At 38.7% G+C, this 17,867-nt stretch overlaps 2 protein-coding genes across 7 annotated transcripts in view; one reads left to right on the top strand and one right to left on the bottom strand.

The window, feature by feature from the left end:
• The window catches only part of LOC118022820 (zinc finger protein 82 homolog), a 55,830-nt gene that overhangs the window by 21,574 nt on the left and 16,389 nt on the right, over positions 1-17,867 (top strand). For 3 of the 6 annotated variants that reach the window (XM_035023710.1, XM_035023712.1, XM_035023711.1), the window contains one exon: positions 3,797-5,052. In XM_035023710.1, coding sequence (XP_034879601.1) covers positions 3,797-4,821 — 1,025 coding nt within the window. In that variant the 3' untranslated portion in view covers positions 4,822-5,052. Of the gene's footprint in view, positions 1-3,796; positions 5,053-17,528; positions 17,637-17,867 lie in introns of those variants that run through there. The other 3 variants (XM_035023713.1, XM_035023709.1, XM_035023707.1) reach the window with 3 other exon arrangements.
• On the bottom strand, positions 13,010-14,317 carry LOC118022860 (nucleoside diphosphate kinase homolog 5-like). Its single transcript, XM_035023821.1, has one exon. The coding sequence runs from the start codon at positions 13,930-13,932 to the stop codon at positions 13,297-13,299; it is 636 nt and encodes a 211-aa protein (XP_034879712.1). The 5' UTR covers positions 13,933-14,317; the 3' UTR covers positions 13,010-13,296.

Genomic DNA, 17,867 nt, shown 5'->3' with positions numbered 1-17,867 from the left:
GTATTTTATGAACCCTTATATGTCTGAAAATGTTTTCATTTCACCTTCATTTTTCATGGATATTTGACTGGAGATGTAATTTTAGGTTGAAAAACTTAACTTCAAAATTTTGATGGCATTGTTCCATGGATTTTTGAAATTTAGCATCTAGGGCGCCTGGGTGGCTCAGTCGTTAAGCGTCTGCCTTCAGCTCAGGTCATGATCCCAGGGTCCTGGGATCGAGTCCCACATCGGGGTCCCTGCTCGGCAGGAAGCCTGCTTCTCCCTCTCCCCCTGCTTGTGTTCCTGCTCTCGCTATCTCTCTCTCTGTCAAATAAATAAATAAAATCTTTAAAAAAAAATAAAAAATAAAACAAAATTTAGCATCTAATGTCATTGAGAAATCTAAAACACATTCAGGTTCTTAATTCTTTTATGTGATTTGTTTAATCTCTTTGGAAACTTTTAGAATTTATTCTTTATAATGTTCTAATATTTCAAGTTGAGGTATCATGATGTTGATTTTATTCTTTCATTTGGGCACTCACTGAGACATTTCATTCTAGAAACAAAATCTCTGAGATTTTCTTGTATTATTTTCTTGATTATTTATTCCCCATTATCTTCTCTGTTTCAAATTTGAATGTTCACTTTTTATTTCCAGTGCCTGGCACCATGTCTGACACATAGTATGGGCTCATTAAATTTTTTGAATGATTGAACACTCATAATTCAGATCTTGAATTTCTTGTCTTAGCTCTAGAATTTTTTTTTCTATTTTTCATATTTTTTGTACTTTCTGTGACATTTTATTAAGTTCTAATTCTCATTGTTCTTTGAATATTTTTTCTGACATTATTCTCTTATGAGATTGTTATGTTTTTAGAAGCATTCTTTTTCTGAATTTTTAAATTTTTCTCCACTGTCTCTCTTTCCTGAGTTTTTTCCCTTGTTCATTTTAATCTCTCATGTTTAAGATTTTCCTGAAATTGTTAATGACTCAAGGCTGTCTGCTCATATAAAACTATGGTAGTAAAAAGTTGATCTGAGCTCATTTACATCTGAGAATGTGTAAATTTATTGGTGGTAGGTACTGTAGAGTGATCTACTTAGAACAGTTCATTGACTGATACAACTTATCGAGTCTTCTCTGTTGGGCTGGTTTTCTCCAGAATGGAATCCTCTACTTTCTTTCTAGGAATCAATAAAATGAGCTTGACTGCCAGATTCTGAAAGTTTACTGAGGATATCAGGCTGGGGGATCAGCCTGCTGTATGGGGTAGATTTGAGAATCTGAGGTCTGTCTGTTTCTTACAGATTTTCAGTTAATCTTCCTTTTTGCAGCCCCTCATGCACCCAGCTTTCAAAGATACCTGTTGATTGCAGTTCTTGGAAATAACTAGATTGTACAGTAAGACCAATCTGCAACCTAGGTTTCAGTGTGTTTATGGTTGACACATTATTTATTACCATTACCTCTACTCTAGCTTCCAAAATTTGATTGTTGCTCTTCCCTCTCCTATTCTTTGTCCTTAATGGAGTTTCTTCTTTTGTTTAATCTCATCACTATCACTTTAGTGGGACTTCTTGAAGGAACAGTAATAAATGTATATATTCACTGTGTGGTGTTTGAAAAGAGTGTATCCTTTTTTTTCTAGAAGAATTTTTAAAGACATCTTTTATTAAGGAGTATATATTCAAATACTTGCTAATTGAGTCAGTTAATAAATATTTGTTGATCTTCCAGTATGTATCAGATACTGTGCTTAGAACTGGATACATATTGGTGAAGACAATAGACATTTTACTTTTAAAATGAAGTAAACACAAGGACCTTAACACCTATTCAAGGGAAAAGATATTAAGTGAACCTGAATAAATATGTAATTACAAATTCTGAAAATCCTGTTAAGGAAGAGAACAGAGTGCTAAAAGTGTAATTACAGGGAGGATATAATTTGGTCATGGAGTCAGGGAAGGCCTCGAAAAGTATGACCTTTAGAGATTTGGAAAGGGACTAAAAACTGGGATCATTTGAAGAACTGCAAAATAGGGCCAGCCTAGCAACCAAAAGGGAGCATAGCTTGAGATTTGTTTGAAGAGGCAGGCAGCAACTAGGTCATTCAGAGCTTTGTAGACCATGTTCAGCAGTTTGGCTTTTATTGTAAGAGAAATATAAGGGATGGATTTAAGATTGCAAACCTCAAGTGGGGAAACTAGGAAAGAAAGAGGCTGTCCTTATAGTTCAAGAGATGTATTAGATATTTTATTAAAGATAGGAAGAAGAGTTTCAAGATATATTTAGGAGCAAGATTAGGAGGTATTTGCTGAATAATTATATGAGAGAAAGAGACGATGGTACTCGAATGATTTTCACTTTTTTGGTTTGAGGCTTTCCCACTGGGTCCATAGTGTGGTCTTCAAAACACTTCACTGCCTAATGTCCCCATTTTTGTATAGAGATTCTTTCGTATTATCTCTCAAATACTAACACTTATTTTATGCCAAATACTTTTTATATATTATTTATAATCCTCACAATGATTATAAGAGTTATTACTTCTATTATATAAACAGAATTGAGGGCTCAGAAAAAGGAACTACTTTGGCCAAGAAAACAAAGCTTGTAATTAACCTGAGTGTGAGTTCAAAATTCATGACTGAATCTGGTAACTCTGAACTTCCAGTAGCACAGAACACTGCCTTTATATTCTCTTCCTTCTCTTTAAACCTACAAATACCCTTCCTGTCAGTTGGTCATCGCTATCATAATGCTTATGTACTTGTTAAGTCCTTTTCTCTTCTAAGATCAGCATCACAGAATTCCAAGCCAAAAAGTATTTTCATCAAACCCCAAACATATTCCATATTTAGCCACAAAAGAACCCTCGCTATCTACCACTCACACTAGATTCATTCATTCTCCCATCTAGATTGCCACCCTCTATTTCCTTATCATTTGTTAAAGAGACCCTGGGCCTCTAGTTGCAGAATCTAGACCAGTGCTGTCCAATAGAACTTTCAGCGATGATGGAAATATCCTAAGTTTGTCATTTCCAACATGGTAGTCATTAGCCACAATTGGCCAGTGGAAATGTGGTTAGTGCCACTGAGGAATTAAATTTGATTTTTATTTAATTTTAATTATGTTAAATTTAAATACACACATATGCTCATGGCTACTGTAATGGACAACATAGATCTAACCAGGGGCTGGCAACATTTTCCTAAAGGGCCAGGTAATAATATTTTTAAGTTTGCAGTCAATGTGTTCTCTGTTACAACTACTCACTTCTGCCATTGTAGCTTAAAAGCAGTCATAGACAATATGTAAACAAGTAAGTGTAACTGTCTTCCAATAAATCTTTACTTATAAAAATTGTTGCAGTGCTGCAGGCCAAGTATGCCAAAGCCTGGGAATTTTTTCTTAGACATATTCATTTAATCCTGATAATAACTCTTTTAAGTAGGTATGATTATTTCCCTTATTTTACAGTTCATCTGTGGGATGCTCTTATAGCTGTGTGTGCATATGCTGTGAGATTTTATATGTGTATTTATGATTAGAGTCATTTTGTAACAATGGAGATAAGACTTAAGTCATCTTTATGTTCAGCAAGTTCCCCTAAGTAATTCTGATCCATAGCAATGTTTGGAAACCAATAGCTTATTACTGCCCTCATCTTAATATATGATCTGTCCTCGCTCTTTTCTTGTCTATTTTTTTAAAGTTCAGTTTAATTCTTCCATTTTTATTGAAGTTTTATTTCTCCCAAACAAGAAAAATGTGAGTGATTACTTTCATATTTTCTTTCAGTCCTGGAATCAAGATGTGAGACCAAGAAATTATTTCTGAAGAAGGAAATTTATGAAATAGAGTCAGCGCAGTGGGAGATAATGGAAAGACTTACAAGACATGACCTTCAGTGCTCTAGTTTCAGAGATGATTGGGAATGTAATGGCCAGTTTGAGAAACAACATGGCTCTCAGGAGGGACACTTCAGTCAACTGATATTCACCCATGAAGGCATGCCCACTTTCAGTCAGCATCCATCCTTTACATTACAGCAAATCATTAATAATAAAGAGAAATATTGTGCAACTAAGGAATATAGGAAAACCTTTAGACATGACTCACAACTTAGTACACATCAGATAATTCATACCATTGAGAAACCCTATGAATGTAAGGAATGTGGAAAGGCCTTTAGACATCCCTCAAGACTCAGTCATCATCAGAAAATTCATACTGGCAAGAAACCCTTTGAATGTAAGGAATGTGGGAAAACATTTATTTGTGGTTCAGACCTTACTCGACATCACAGAATTCACACTGGTGAGAAACCCTATGAATGTAAGGAATGTGGAAAGGCCTTTAGTAGTGGCTCAAACTTCACTCGACATCAGAGAATTCACACTGGTGAAAAGCCCTATGAATGTAAAGAATGTGGGAAGGCTTTTAGTAGTGGCTCAAACTTTACTCAACATCAGAGAATTCATACGGGGGAGAAACCCTATGAATGTAAAGAATGTGGCAATGCCTTTAGTCAGAGCTCACAACTTATTAAACATCAGAGAATTCATACAGGTGAGAAACCCTATGAATGTAAGGAATGTGAAAAGGCTTTTCGTTCTGGTTCAGACCTTACTCGACATCAGAGAATTCATACTGGTGAGAAGCCCTATGAATGTAAGATATGTGGGAAAGCCTACTCTCAGAGTTCACAACTTATTAGTCATCATAGAATTCATAGTGGTGAGAAACCCTATGAATATAGGGAATGTGGAAAGACCTTTAATTATGGCTCACAACTTATTCAACATCAAAATTTGTACTGGTGATAAACCATAGAATATATGAAATCTGTAGGAAGGCTTTTAATTACAGCTCAAAACTATTCAACATTAGAGAATTTACCTTGATAATAATCCCTTTAAATAGAATAATGTGAAAACATCTTCTTTGTTGATTCTAGTTTATTCAACTTGAGAAAAATCATGTAGGAGAAACACCCTATGAGTAGAATATATTTTGAAAGCCCTTTAATAAAAGCATATATTTCTTTTGACATTAGGATAATTCAAGCTAGCAAATACTGAAAATCATAGCACTTTTGACACCTTTTTAACCTTATTTTAAACCTCAGAATTCATGTGAAATATAATCCTAATTTTCATTTCCCCCCTAATTTGTCATAGTGCTATATCCTTAGTATTTTAACCCATCTTAAATTTATAAAGTCCAATTTCTTTACATCACAGTTTGTAAAACACCTTTAAAACTTGAAAGAAGTGATCTCTTTATTCAAAGATGGCTTATTCTTTTTGTTATTTACAAAACTTAGGCTTTCTTCTTGTAAAAACAGTGATGAAAAACAACACAGTAAATAGAGATCCTTTCATTGCTTCCTGGTGTTTCCTTATGTTGCAATATAAGGATGTGTGATATCATTTTATCAAATTCCTATTGAAAGAAATTGTAGTTTCCCAGAGTTTTTGCCATTATTCACAGTTTCCTGATGAAAATTCTCCCTAGGCATATCTTTGTATCATGTATTTTAATTGCAGAAATAATGCATGAACATATTTTCCTTTTAAAAGATTTAAACATTGCAAATAAGGCAAACACGACTACCATCCTTGTACCCATTTCCCATTCTGAAGGATAGTCATTATCTGTTTAGTATTTATCCTTCTTAAGCATTTTTCTATGTTTTTATACATATTTGTCTCAGTAGAAATTATAAAATGGGGATAATTATAACACCTACCTCAAAATTTTGTGTGAGGATCAAATAAATTAAGACACATAAACTGCTTAGAATTGTGCCTGTCATATAATAAATACTGAATGTTGGTCATTATTTTATTCATTGTTGTCATTAGTATTATTGGTTGCAAAACAACAGTTTCTGCAGAACTTGCTGAACATCAGGCAGGACATACAGTTGAAAAAAGACACCACTCAGGGTAATGAATTCAGAAAATTTTCAATCATGACTTCTTTCATATGGAACATGAAATAATCCTAGGTGTTGGTGGGGAAAGTAATGTGTGTACCATGTGCGAAGGACTTCACTCAGACTGGCATCCTTTTTACTACATCATATAATACCTAACATAAAAACAAATAAAAATATAGACAAACCATTGTGAAACTGATGGAAAAGTATGAAAAGACAAACAATCATGTTTGAAAAATGGATAAATACACACACAAAGAGAAACCTTAGAGTTACTGATTTAAAATGTTATATTAGGGGCGCCTGGCTGGCTTAGTGGACCGTGCAACTCTTGGTCTTAGGGTTGTGAGTTCAAGCCCCAAGTTGGGTGTAGAGATTACTTAAAATCTTTAAAAAAAACTAAAAATAAAAGGGGCACCTGGGTGGCTCAGATGGTTAAGCATTGCTAGGTCCTGGGATTGAGCCCCACATTGGACTCCCAGCTCAGCAGGGAATCTGCTTCTCCCTCTGCCTCTCCCCCCGCCACCGCTCTCTGTCTCTCAAATGAATGAATAAAATCTTTAAAATTTTTTAAATAAATAATAAAAATAAATAAAATGTTAAATACAATGCTTCTTTCTGATACATTTGAAAACCTAAATTATTTTTTAGGAAAATAAAAATTACAGCATTGTCTCAGAGAACTCTTGGAAGATTTATAAAAACACAGAAAAGGGGAACTTTAGTGTGATATAGTAACTATTACTACTAATGAAGCACCAAACCAAATTTCAGGCAAAACATTATCAACTGGTTTTTTTTTTAGAGAGAGAGAGATGGGGAGATGGGCAGAGGGAGAGGGAGAGAGAGAGAATCTCAAACAGGCTCCACACCCAGTGCAAGCCTGACTTGGGGCGCGATCTAACAACCCTGAGATCATGACCTCAGCTGAAATCTAGACTTGGACACCTAACCACCAAGTGCCCCTAGACATCTCGTAACATACTCAGATATAATCTTGATGTTAGAACAATCTTAGGACACCCAAAAAGGAAAGCTATTTTTTGGTGTCATCCATGAAGATATATGCAAGCATACTAAAGAAACTAGCAAACTATAGGTACCTATTAAAAGAATAATAGAGGGGCGCCTGGGTGGCTCAGTCGTTAAGCGTCTGCCTTCGGCTCAGGTCATGATCCCAGGGTCCTGGGATCGAGCCCCGCATCGGGCTTCCTGTTCTGCGGGAAACCTGTTTCTCCCTCTCCCACTCCCCCTGCTTGTGTTTCCTCTCTCGCTGTGTCTCTCTCTGTCAAATAAATAAATAAAATCTTTTAAAAAAATAAAAATAAAAGAATAATAGAAATGAACCTGGTTGTGACAGTAGCTAAAGAGGATAATATCCAGTGCCCAGTTCCAGCTAACGGATGTGAGGAAACACAGGCCCCATTTTGCCAGCTCTTCTGGTTTTTTGAGAGAATCCAGATATTTTATTTATTTATTTTGTTAGTGTGTGATAGCTCTTGATTTTTAAAAAAATATTTATTTTGAGAGAGCATGAATGGGAGGTGGGGGCAGGAGCAGACAAAGAGGGAGAAGCTGGCTCCCTGCTGAGCTGGGAACCTGATGTGGGGCTTGATCCCAGGACCCCGGGATCATGACCTGAGCCAAAGGCAGACGCTTAACCAACAGAGCCACCCAGGCGGCCCAATAGCTCTTGATTTTTAAGTGGTAGTTCAGATTTTTATTTAAGGACACCATGAGGGCCAAAGGAGACATAGGACTGCACAAACAGCCCATGAGTTACTTTTATTCTGGAGACTTGAGCAGTGAGTTTTTAATAGTGTAAACTCCTTGGTCCCAAGGAAATTTAAGGAAATGAAGGAATGGTACAAAATAAGATAATTTACCCAGAATTTCTTAGATGTGAACAGGTTTAGATTAAAATATTTCCAGGGGTAGGGGCGCCTGGGTGGCTCAGTCATTAGGTGCCTGCCTTTGGCTCAGGTCATGATCCCAGAGTCCTGGGATCAACATCGGGCTCCCTGCTCAGTGGGAGGCCTGCTTCATCCTCTCCCACTCCCCCTGCTTTTGTTCCCTTTCTTGCTGTGTCTCTCTGTCAAATAAATATAAAAAATATATATATTTCCAGGGATAGAGTAACTAAGCTCCAAATGTAAGGATTTTTTTTTTAAAGGACTTGATTCAGCCCCAATATTTTCTACATGTAGTTCTTTATTCTAAGCATCATATCAAGTTTAAAAATTGGATATATTTTATATGTTGCATATCCCATTGTTGAGATATTATATATATATATATATATATATATATATATATATATATATACACATATATACATTTTGAAAAATAGTTAACCTGTGAAGAGGAAAACTAGCCTGACCATTACAGTTTTGCACTAGCAACAAAAATGTCACTGGAATTATGTATTGTGTTCTAGATGAAAGGTTAGCAGCCTTTCCATAAATGGCCAGATAGTAAATATTTTAGCCCTGTGAGCCATACTATTTCTGCTGGAACTACTTAACTCTATCATTAGAGTGTGGAAGCCTACCAAAAGTCCTAGATTAAGAAATCTGAAGTTAAGAAAATGTCCCACATCTTAACTTTGTTTAGGTTAGGTTAGTGTTTTGAAATAGATCTTTTCTATGCCTCAATTTTCATGCTTAGCAGCAACTTCCTGCATTGGATAGATACCATTCTTGGAAGGAAAATCCCATATAATATCCAAAGTTACAGGTCTGTCCTTCCATTCCCCACTTCCTTTTTTCTTAGATCCCATATTAGAGGGTTTTGATTTTTTTAAAACATTGAGTTATTTTGTTACAGGCGTATGCCCGTGAAATATTTTATAACCAATTTAAGAAACGTGGAGTGCGGGGGCGCCTGGGTGGCTCAGTCGTTAGGCGTCTGCCTTCGGCTCAGGTCATGATCCCGGGGTCCTGGGATCGAGCCCCGCATCGGGCTCCCTGCTCAGCGGGAAGCCTGCTTCTCCCTCTTCCACTTCCCCTGCTTGTGTTCCCTCTCTCGCTGTGTCTCTCTCTGTCAAATAAATAAAATCTTTAAAAAAAAAATTACAGAGATAATGCATTTGCACCCAAACCAATGAAGCAATACCAATAAACAAAAAAATCTGTCCTCCATTATTTCTCACTCCCTTCCCCTCTGTCCATTTCCTTCTGAGTAATTTTTGAACCTTGTGTATATCCCCCATATATTTCTTTATACTTAAACATTAACACAACTAATTTATTTTAGTATATTTTTACCCAAAAAATGGATGATACTAAGCTTATACATTTCTCTGTAATTTGCTTTTTAAATTCAACTGCATTTTGAATTTTCCTGGTCAGTAAATGATGATTTAACTTAGTTCTTATTTTTATTTTTTTGGGATTATTTATTTATTTGAGAGAGAGAGCAGAGTGTGGGAGAGAGAACACAAGTGGGGGGAGGGCAGAGGGAGAGGGAGAAGCAGGCTCCCCGCTCCACTGAGCAGGGAGCCGGATACTGGGCTTGATCCCAGGACCCTGGGATCATGACCTGACAGGCAGACACTTAACCAACTGAGCCACCCACGTGCCCCTTAACTTAGTTTTTAGAATGGTTACATTATATTGCATACCCAAGTATGCTTATACCAATACCTATTCAACTATTCCCCAACTTCGATATTTCAGACTGTTTCCTCTTTGCCACTTAAAAGTAGTGCTTCAATAAACATTCCTACTTTATATTCTTCTCTATTTCATTTCTATAAAATAGGTTTCCCAAACCATTTCCAATGTTTTCTGTTTCTTAGGAAGGTATTGCTTATAGAAACTTTTGGAGGGAAGAGGATAAAGGAATAGAGTGTGTAATTTTTCATATATGTGGGTGTATATACACACACAGAGATTTTAACATTTTAATCCATCTGGAATTCATTATTGTATATGGTGTGATACAGGATGTCAGCTCTGTTTCCATTCAGAAATAAGCCCAATTATGCCACAACCAACTACTGAACTATCCCTCTTTCTCCTATTAGATTAAAATACTTTTATCATATATTAAATGCTCATAGCCTCAGATCTATTTCTGTGCTTTTACAGTGATCTTTAACTTACACTTTTTAGTAACTTATTACTTGGAAATAGAGTTATATATATTATTAATATGTTGGTTTTATTTGGAAATAAAGACAAATGATTCTTTATTAGAATTTTTTATTTTATCCATTTCCAATAAGAAACTAATTGAGATTATATTTTGAATTTTATTCAACTTAAATACTGAGTATTTCAAAATGAGTTCACATTGAATTGACCTTGAGTGAATATTAATACACGTATGTCTCAAAATGTCTTTGACAACTTTTCATCTCCTTTTCCTCTAATATCTTTATGATATAATACTTCACAATACTTAAAATATGCTAGTAATAGCTGAGCATTTAATATCTCTTATTAGGGTATTGATTATCAAATGATAGATTCTTTTGATCTTTATAATCTGTGGATAAAGTAGTATCTGTCGAACAGTATTTTTTTTAAGATTTTATTTATTTATTAGAGAGAGAGAGAGACATGAGCAGGGGGGAGGGGTAGAGGGAGCGAGAGAAGCAGGCTTCCTGCTGAGCAGGGAGACCGATATGGTGTCTCACAGTATTTATACCTATTTCACTTTCTTTTTCATGTTGTAGTCACAGTAATTACTTGAATAGATTCTGTAGAGCATATCAAATAGATTATTTTTGTCTTTTATTGTGGATGGTCTAGGAAGTACATTTTTCCTTGAGAACAATACTAAAGGTCATGCTGATCCAGGCAGTTTGCACATTCTAAATCTGGAAATAATAATATGTACTTATATATCACTCATATTTAACCAGTCTATAATAGTATATTTTGTCTAGATTAATAGCATACACATGAAACCCCCAAATTTAACTACTGCCCTATTAATGTACTACTTCCAAGATTATTACCATCCCATAGTGAACAAGCATTCGCACATATTTGTGGGCATTTACTTCACTATTTCCTTAAAATAACTTCTAAAAGTTGAATCTGTGGTCTTTGATATATGTTAACTAAACTGCCCTCATGAGCATAACTTGTTTTCTACTTCCATGCCTATCCTGATATTTATCTTTTAAAATTTTCTGCCTAATTTAAAAGAATTCATTTTATTTTATTCATGGTTTTTTGAGAGAGAGAGCCCGAGCAAGAGCACAAGTTGGGGGTGGGGGGTAGGGGCAGAGAGGCAGTGGGAGAGGAAGAGAGAGAATCCCAAGCAGGCATGGAACCCAATGCCAGGCTCAATCTCACAACCCTGAGATCATGACCTGAGCTGAAATCAAGAGCTGGAAGCTTATCCAACTGAGCCACCCAGGTGCCCCAAAAGAATTCATTTAAAATCACACTTCTTTCGAGATCGTTCTTCTCACTAACTTGATTAAATTTGCATGCTTATTAACAATATATTTTTTCTTTGATTAACTGCCTGTTCATACCCCTTTTCCATTGCTATGTTTAACTATTTTTTATTGCTTTCTGTCACTGTATTAAATAATATATGAATACATCGTTGTAAAGATACAAATACATTTGCAATTTCTCATAGGCTTTGAAGTCATTAAGAGAACGCCTTGGCCTGCCACTACTGAGAAGCTCTGTACATTCAGAAGCCCACCTGCTCATGACAGCAATGATGTAAGTGTGATATTGTGATTTATAATAAAAAATATATAATTGGTCTTCCTCTTGTTTTTGGCACAAAGCTCCTAAAACAATTGGAATTTCCTGTGATGAGAACAATCAAGGTGTCTTTTGATGGGTTAATAAGGTGACTTTTGGAATACCTAAGGATTAGGGTCTATGCTTTAGAAGCCCTATGCTTCCCTGCCATCTGTCTGTTCCTGAGTTATAGCTTTTTATAGTAAACTGGTACTCAAGTAAGTAAAATGTTTCTGTGATATCTGCGAGCCACTCTAGCAAATTAATTGAACCCAAGGAGGAAGTCACTGGAACCTCAAATATATAGCAGTTGGTCACAAGAACAGGTGATAACTTGGACTTGTGACTGGCGTCTGAAGTAGTTGGGGGAATTCTTGTAGGACAGAGCTTTTAAACTGTGAGTTCTGATGCTGTCTCCATGTAGACAGTGTCAGAATTGAGTTGAATTGTAGGATCCCCAGCTGGTTCCCAAGAATTGCTTGGTGGTGTGGGGAACCTCCCCTCTCTGACAAACACATTGGGTGTAGAACCCTTTGGTAAGCAAGTATGAGTTTTGGTCCAGGCAATCTACACCTAAGGAGTGAGCAATGCAGCAGCACCCTCCCTCCCTGGACAGGTACCCAGCAACCATACAGGCTTAAGCCAGCACCCCAGTAGTAATGCATTTGAGGGTGCACACAAGCTACCAACACTGCTTCTGTAATTAGAATTCATTCACCCAACTTTTGCTCGGCTTTGGAAAAGCTATTCCCTGGGCACCTTGTTTCTACCAATGCAAGTGGCACTGAGTGTCAAGGCTGTGTAAAGAAGCAAAAGAGTTGGTCACTAGCAGGGAAGGCAAACATGAAGCATTGGAAGAAATCAGAAAGAGGCTGACTTCAAAGAAAATTCAGTGTTGCCTGATAAATTGTGTTCTATTACCTCACCAATAGCTAGCTTTCATGCCAAGATGTATCCATTCTAATGATGTTGCTGTTTTATTTAAATGCAGGTGATAGCTGGCATGAGAGGATATAATAGAAATGGACATGAACTTAAAGGAAAACACCATACTGTAAAAATACCTCTTCAAAACCAAATATCATAAATATATTTGAAACTGAGTTCATAATCATGTAAAATCAAACTTAATAGCTGACATTCTATAAAGAGCTTTCCTTTTTCATGCCATTTTTTCTCATTTATGGATTTTTATTTACAAGGATTTTTTAGATCTATTTGTTCATTTGAGAGAACGACAGAGAGAGTGAACAGGGGGAGGAGCAGAGGGAGTGGAGAGAGAATCCTCAAGCAGACTCCCCCTGGAGCCGGGAGCCCACCCAAGATCATGACCTGAACCAAAACCAAGAGTCGGCCACCCAACCAAAACCAACTGAGCCACCCAGGAGCCCAGATTTTAATTTATTTAATATGTTACAGTCAATTAGAGAAATTATTGATGGCACGGGAATGGAATTACTTCAAGTAGTTTTTAAATATTCTAATTTTATAACTAAGAGGGATATATTCTTTTTTTTTTTTTTTAAACAATTTATTTCACACGTAGTTACTTAAAGCCTTAGGACGGTTTGTTTGTTTTAAAGTAGAAGCATGTCTTTCACAGTAAGATAGTGATTTGTTCTTTGAGGAATTTTATTTTAAGGTTCTTCTGCAGCTGGATTGTGACACAGCTTTGGCTTGTTGGGATTATTTTTCAGGAGCCAATCAGCTAACCAAATAAAAGGATCCGCTGGTTTCTCCTTACAAAGTGCTGTGAGTCCTTCAAGCAGAGTTGGTGTTACATATAAATTTAAATAATCCTTAGCAGCTTGTCCAACTGGAATGGGTTCAATAATCACTTCAGGAAACATGAATCGAATTTCTCTTTCTGCTGCAGCAAAATCATTGCTCCCATGAAGTGCATTCCTCAGGTCATCTGTGCCATAAATTGCCCTTAAACTGTCTGGGTGAGTCTCTTTAGCTACTAAGGTATTACTTGGTCCCAAAAGTTCTTTCCAGTAAGAGATGGCTTTATGTCTAGCTAATATCATGGCAACAAGTGGTCCAGAACTCATGTAAGCTGTTAAATTGGGGAAAAACATTTTCCCATACTGTTCCACATGAAAGTTACTACAGTGCTCAGGGCTGAGATGGAGTTTTCTTCTCTGAACAATGGTGAATCCAGATCTGACAATAATATCTTGTATTTCCTCCTCTTTGTCAGCAATATGTGGTTTGATAATAGCCAGAGTTTTTTCTACATATATCTGAGGTGGGGGCATTGACATCTCCATTCTGCCTTTTCAGGGTACAATTTAGGAGATTCTCCACAGGTATCAACCGGCGCCCGCTCCGCCGGGCCACCAAGAGGGATATATTCTAAAACAGGGGCTGGCAAGCTTTTTCTGTAAAGGGCCAGGCAGTAAATTGGTTGATCCTCATTATTTGTGCATTCCATATTTGCAAACTTACCTAACCTGCTAAAATTTTATTTGTGATCCCAAAGTCAGTACCTGCAGCACTTTTGTGTTCATTCATGGACATATGAAGAAAAATGAAAAATGAGTCCCTTGACACACATGTTCTCAGCTGAAGTCAAATAAGGTAACCCTCCCCTTTCTTGTTTCAGCTCTTATACCGTAAATAAGTGTTCTTTTGGGGGTGCCTGGGTGGCTCAGTCATTAAGCATCTGCCTTCGGCTCAGGTCATGATCCCGGAGTCCTGGGATCGCATTGGGCTCCCTGGTCGGCGGGGAGCCTGCTTCTCCCTCTCCCACTCCCCCTGCTTGTGTTCCCTCTCTCACTGTGTCTCTCTCTGTCAAATAAATAAAATCTTAAAAAAAAAAATAGTAAGTGTTCTTTTCAGTCTCTTTAGTACCATGGGTTGTTTTTTTTTTCATTTTGTGCTTTTTATTGGTGATTTTGCTGTTTCAAATGACCCCAAAGCATAGTGCTGAAGTGCTGCCTAGTGTTCCTAAGCACAAGTCTGTGATGTGCCTTACAGAGAAAATACATGTATTAGATCAGCTTTATTCAAGGCATGAGCTATAGTGCTTTTGGCCATGAGTCCAATGTTGATGAATCAACTATACATAAACTGTGTATTTTTTTTAAAGGATTTTATTTATTTGTCAGAGAGAGAGAGAGCACAAGCTGGGGAAGTGGCAGGCAGAGGGAGAAGCAGGCTTCCCGCTGAGCAAGGAGCCTGATGCAGGACTTGATCCCAGGATCCTGGGATCATGACCTGAGCTGAAGGCAGATGCTTAAATGACTGAGCCACCCAGGTCTCTCAACTGTGTCTTCAAGTAGAAACACATAAAACCAGGTATGTATTGATTGGTTGAAGAAAATGTCATCAGATGTTTGCAGGAAACCCCATATTTCCTTTAGGAGCAATGGTTTGCTAATTCAGTGTTTGCAACAACTTTATAGAACTACTGTGAATAATGAGAATTGACTGTATTTTAGGCTCTGCAGGCCATTCAGTCTGCGTAACTACTCAATTCTGCCCTTGTAGCTCAAATGCAGCCATAGACAATGCATACATGAACATGGCTATGTTCCCAGTAAAACTTTATTTATGGACACTGAAATTTGAAATGCATGATTTTCACACCTCACAAAATATTACTCTTCTTTTGATTTTTTTAAACCACTTAAAAAGATAGATATTATTCTTTACTCACTAGCTATGCAACAGATGGCAGGCCAGATTTGGCCTGCGGGCTCTAGTTTGCCAACCTCCGCTTTAGAATAACTATAATCTAAAATTGTATGTACTTGGGGGGCACCTGGGTGGCTCAGTCGGTTAAGCGGCTGCCTTTGGCTCAGGTCATGATCCCAGGGTCCTGGGATCGAGCCCCACATCAGGCTCCCTGCTCTGTGGAGAGCCTGCTTCTTCCTCTCCCTCTCCCTGCTGTTCTGCCTACTTGTGCTCTCTCTCTCTCTGTCAAATAAATAAAATCCTCAAAAAAATTAAAAAAAATTAAATAAATAAAATAAAATTGTATGTACTTGGGCACCTGGGTGGCTCAGACGTTAAGCGTCTGCCTTCGGCTCAGGTCATGATCCCAGAGTCCTGGGATCGAGCCCTGCGTCGGGCTCCCTGCTCCGCGGGAAGCCTGCTTCTCCCTCTCCCTCTCCCACTCCCCCTGCTTGTGTTCCTGCTCTCACTATCTCTCTCTGTCAAATAACTAAATAAAATCTTTAAAAAATAAATAAATAAATAAATAAAATTGTATGTACTAGCTTTATTGTTAGTAATAATATTGGCATTACCATTTTAAACTATTTTATGGCCATTCTAGGCTACTGCAAATATATAAATATGCTATTATTACTAGGAACCAGGATTTCTAGAGAAAGATCATTAGGGGAAAAAAAGCAGAAATATAAAAGGTAAGAATAAAACCTTGTAACATTAAATTTGAATTAGTAATGTCAGCATGAACTGATACTTTTGAGTCTTAAACAAGTTTCTTGCCCTCCTTTAACAAAGAATATCTGATCTAGAACCTAAGATATTTGACTCCCTAATCCTGGGTCGTCTGCTCTAGCCATACTGCTTCCCTTTTCTGTAAAGATGTATTTTCTTGGGTGCTTGGGTGGCTCAGTCGGTTCAGGTCTGCCTTCAGCTCAAGGTCCTCAGATCGAGTCCCACATCGGGCTCCCTGCTCAAGGAGGAGTGTGCTTCTCCCTTTCCCTCTGCCACCCCCTCCCCTGTCCTTCAAGCTCTCTCTCTAAAATAAATAATCTTTTTTTTAAAAAAAGATGTTTTGGGGGCGCCTGGGTGGCTCAGTCGTTAAGCGTCTGCCTTAGGCTCAGGTCATGATCCCAGGGTCCTGGGATCGAGCCCCACATCGGGCTCCCTGCTCAGCGGGAAGCCTGCTTCTCCCTCTCCCACTCCCCCTGCTTGTGTTCCCTCTCTCACTGTTTCTCTCTCTGTCAAAATAAATAAATAAAATCTTAAAAAAAAAAAAAAGATGTTTTTTTCTTAGCCTAGGGCTTCTTAAATCTTCCCAACAAAGTCCCCTTAACACTAAGAGGAACAGCCTACTCTAGAAATCCGGAGACGAAGCAAATAAACTACTCCATGACAGGAATTTCCTTTGAAATCTTACTTTAAAAGTTATGCTTGTTTACATTCTTCTCCATAATAAACTTGTGATTAAATGTAAATACATAATTCTCCAGAAAAATCAGGGTTTTTTCCACCAAATCCTTCAGTGAAGATGATGCTCCTTGAAAATGGAACATTCATTTCTCTATTTCAGGGTTGGGGAGAGTGAGCATCCCGGTCCCATCTAATCATCCTACCTCGTCGCAGTCCTGAGGAACACACACTCGCCACACAATCGGCGCACACTGAGTGACTTCCAACCACCGTCTGTAGGGAAGGCCTGGGGGGGAAATCTATCAGAACCGCGCCACCTAAATGTTCATTTACAGACACGTTCACAGGCACTGTCAAACCCATTCTCTCACAGGCTGCCACAACATTCTCGGTCCTGCGACACACAATTCCAGTTAAAAGCTCCTTCCCAAACCACATTCCGGTCCGCGAAGTAGCACCTCTCAAACACAAGCCGGCCACACCCAATGAAAAAATCGCACCCAAAACCACTCCAAAGACGCACACGCAGCGCCATCCGAGTAGGTCCTACGGAGAGTCGCGTTAACGCACATCCCGCTTTAGTGCGCCCGTCGCTCGTCCCCGCAGCGCTCCCGGACCTGCCGGGACTCCTCGGGACCAAGAGCCGAGAACCCCGCCCCGCCCCGGCCGAAGCCCGCCCAGACCTCCGCCGCACTCAGCTCGCGGGCGGGGTAGACGCTCGGCTCCCTGGCGCTGGCCGCGCCGGCGCACTCAGTGCCTGCAGCGCGAGCTCCCAGCAGCCTCCGCGCGCGGCCCGTTAAGCCTCGGGGGCTGTGTGTGGACTTGCCGGGTGCGTCGTGTTCTCGCTGACGCGGAGCATCACCGTGAGGCAGGTGCGACACCCCGGGTGAGCAGTCCTGGTTCGCAGGGTTGGTTCCAGCCATCTGTAGGAAAGGCGTTGCGGCCTGGAGATTAGGCGAGGGAAGGGAAGCCCTGCAGCACCGCAGAGCGTTGCGAGCCGCTCGTCTCAGGCCGAGTGTGCGTGAGAACGGCGGTGCTGTAGTTGTGTATCTGGGTGACTGTGGGCGTGGCGGGGCCCAGCTGTGACATCAGGACTATGTGCGGTTGTGAGGTCGGG

Source organism: Mirounga leonina, unplaced genomic scaffold (assembly GCF_011800145.1).
Source record: "Mirounga leonina isolate KUSES-001 unplaced genomic scaffold, KU_Mleo_1.0 Mir_177, whole genome shotgun sequence".
NCBI classification, from domain to species: Eukaryota; Metazoa; Chordata; class Mammalia; order Carnivora; family Phocidae; genus Mirounga; species Mirounga leonina.
The sequence above is the reverse complement of the archived record's forward strand: the minus strand, read 5'-3'. Positions and strand labels throughout refer to the sequence as shown.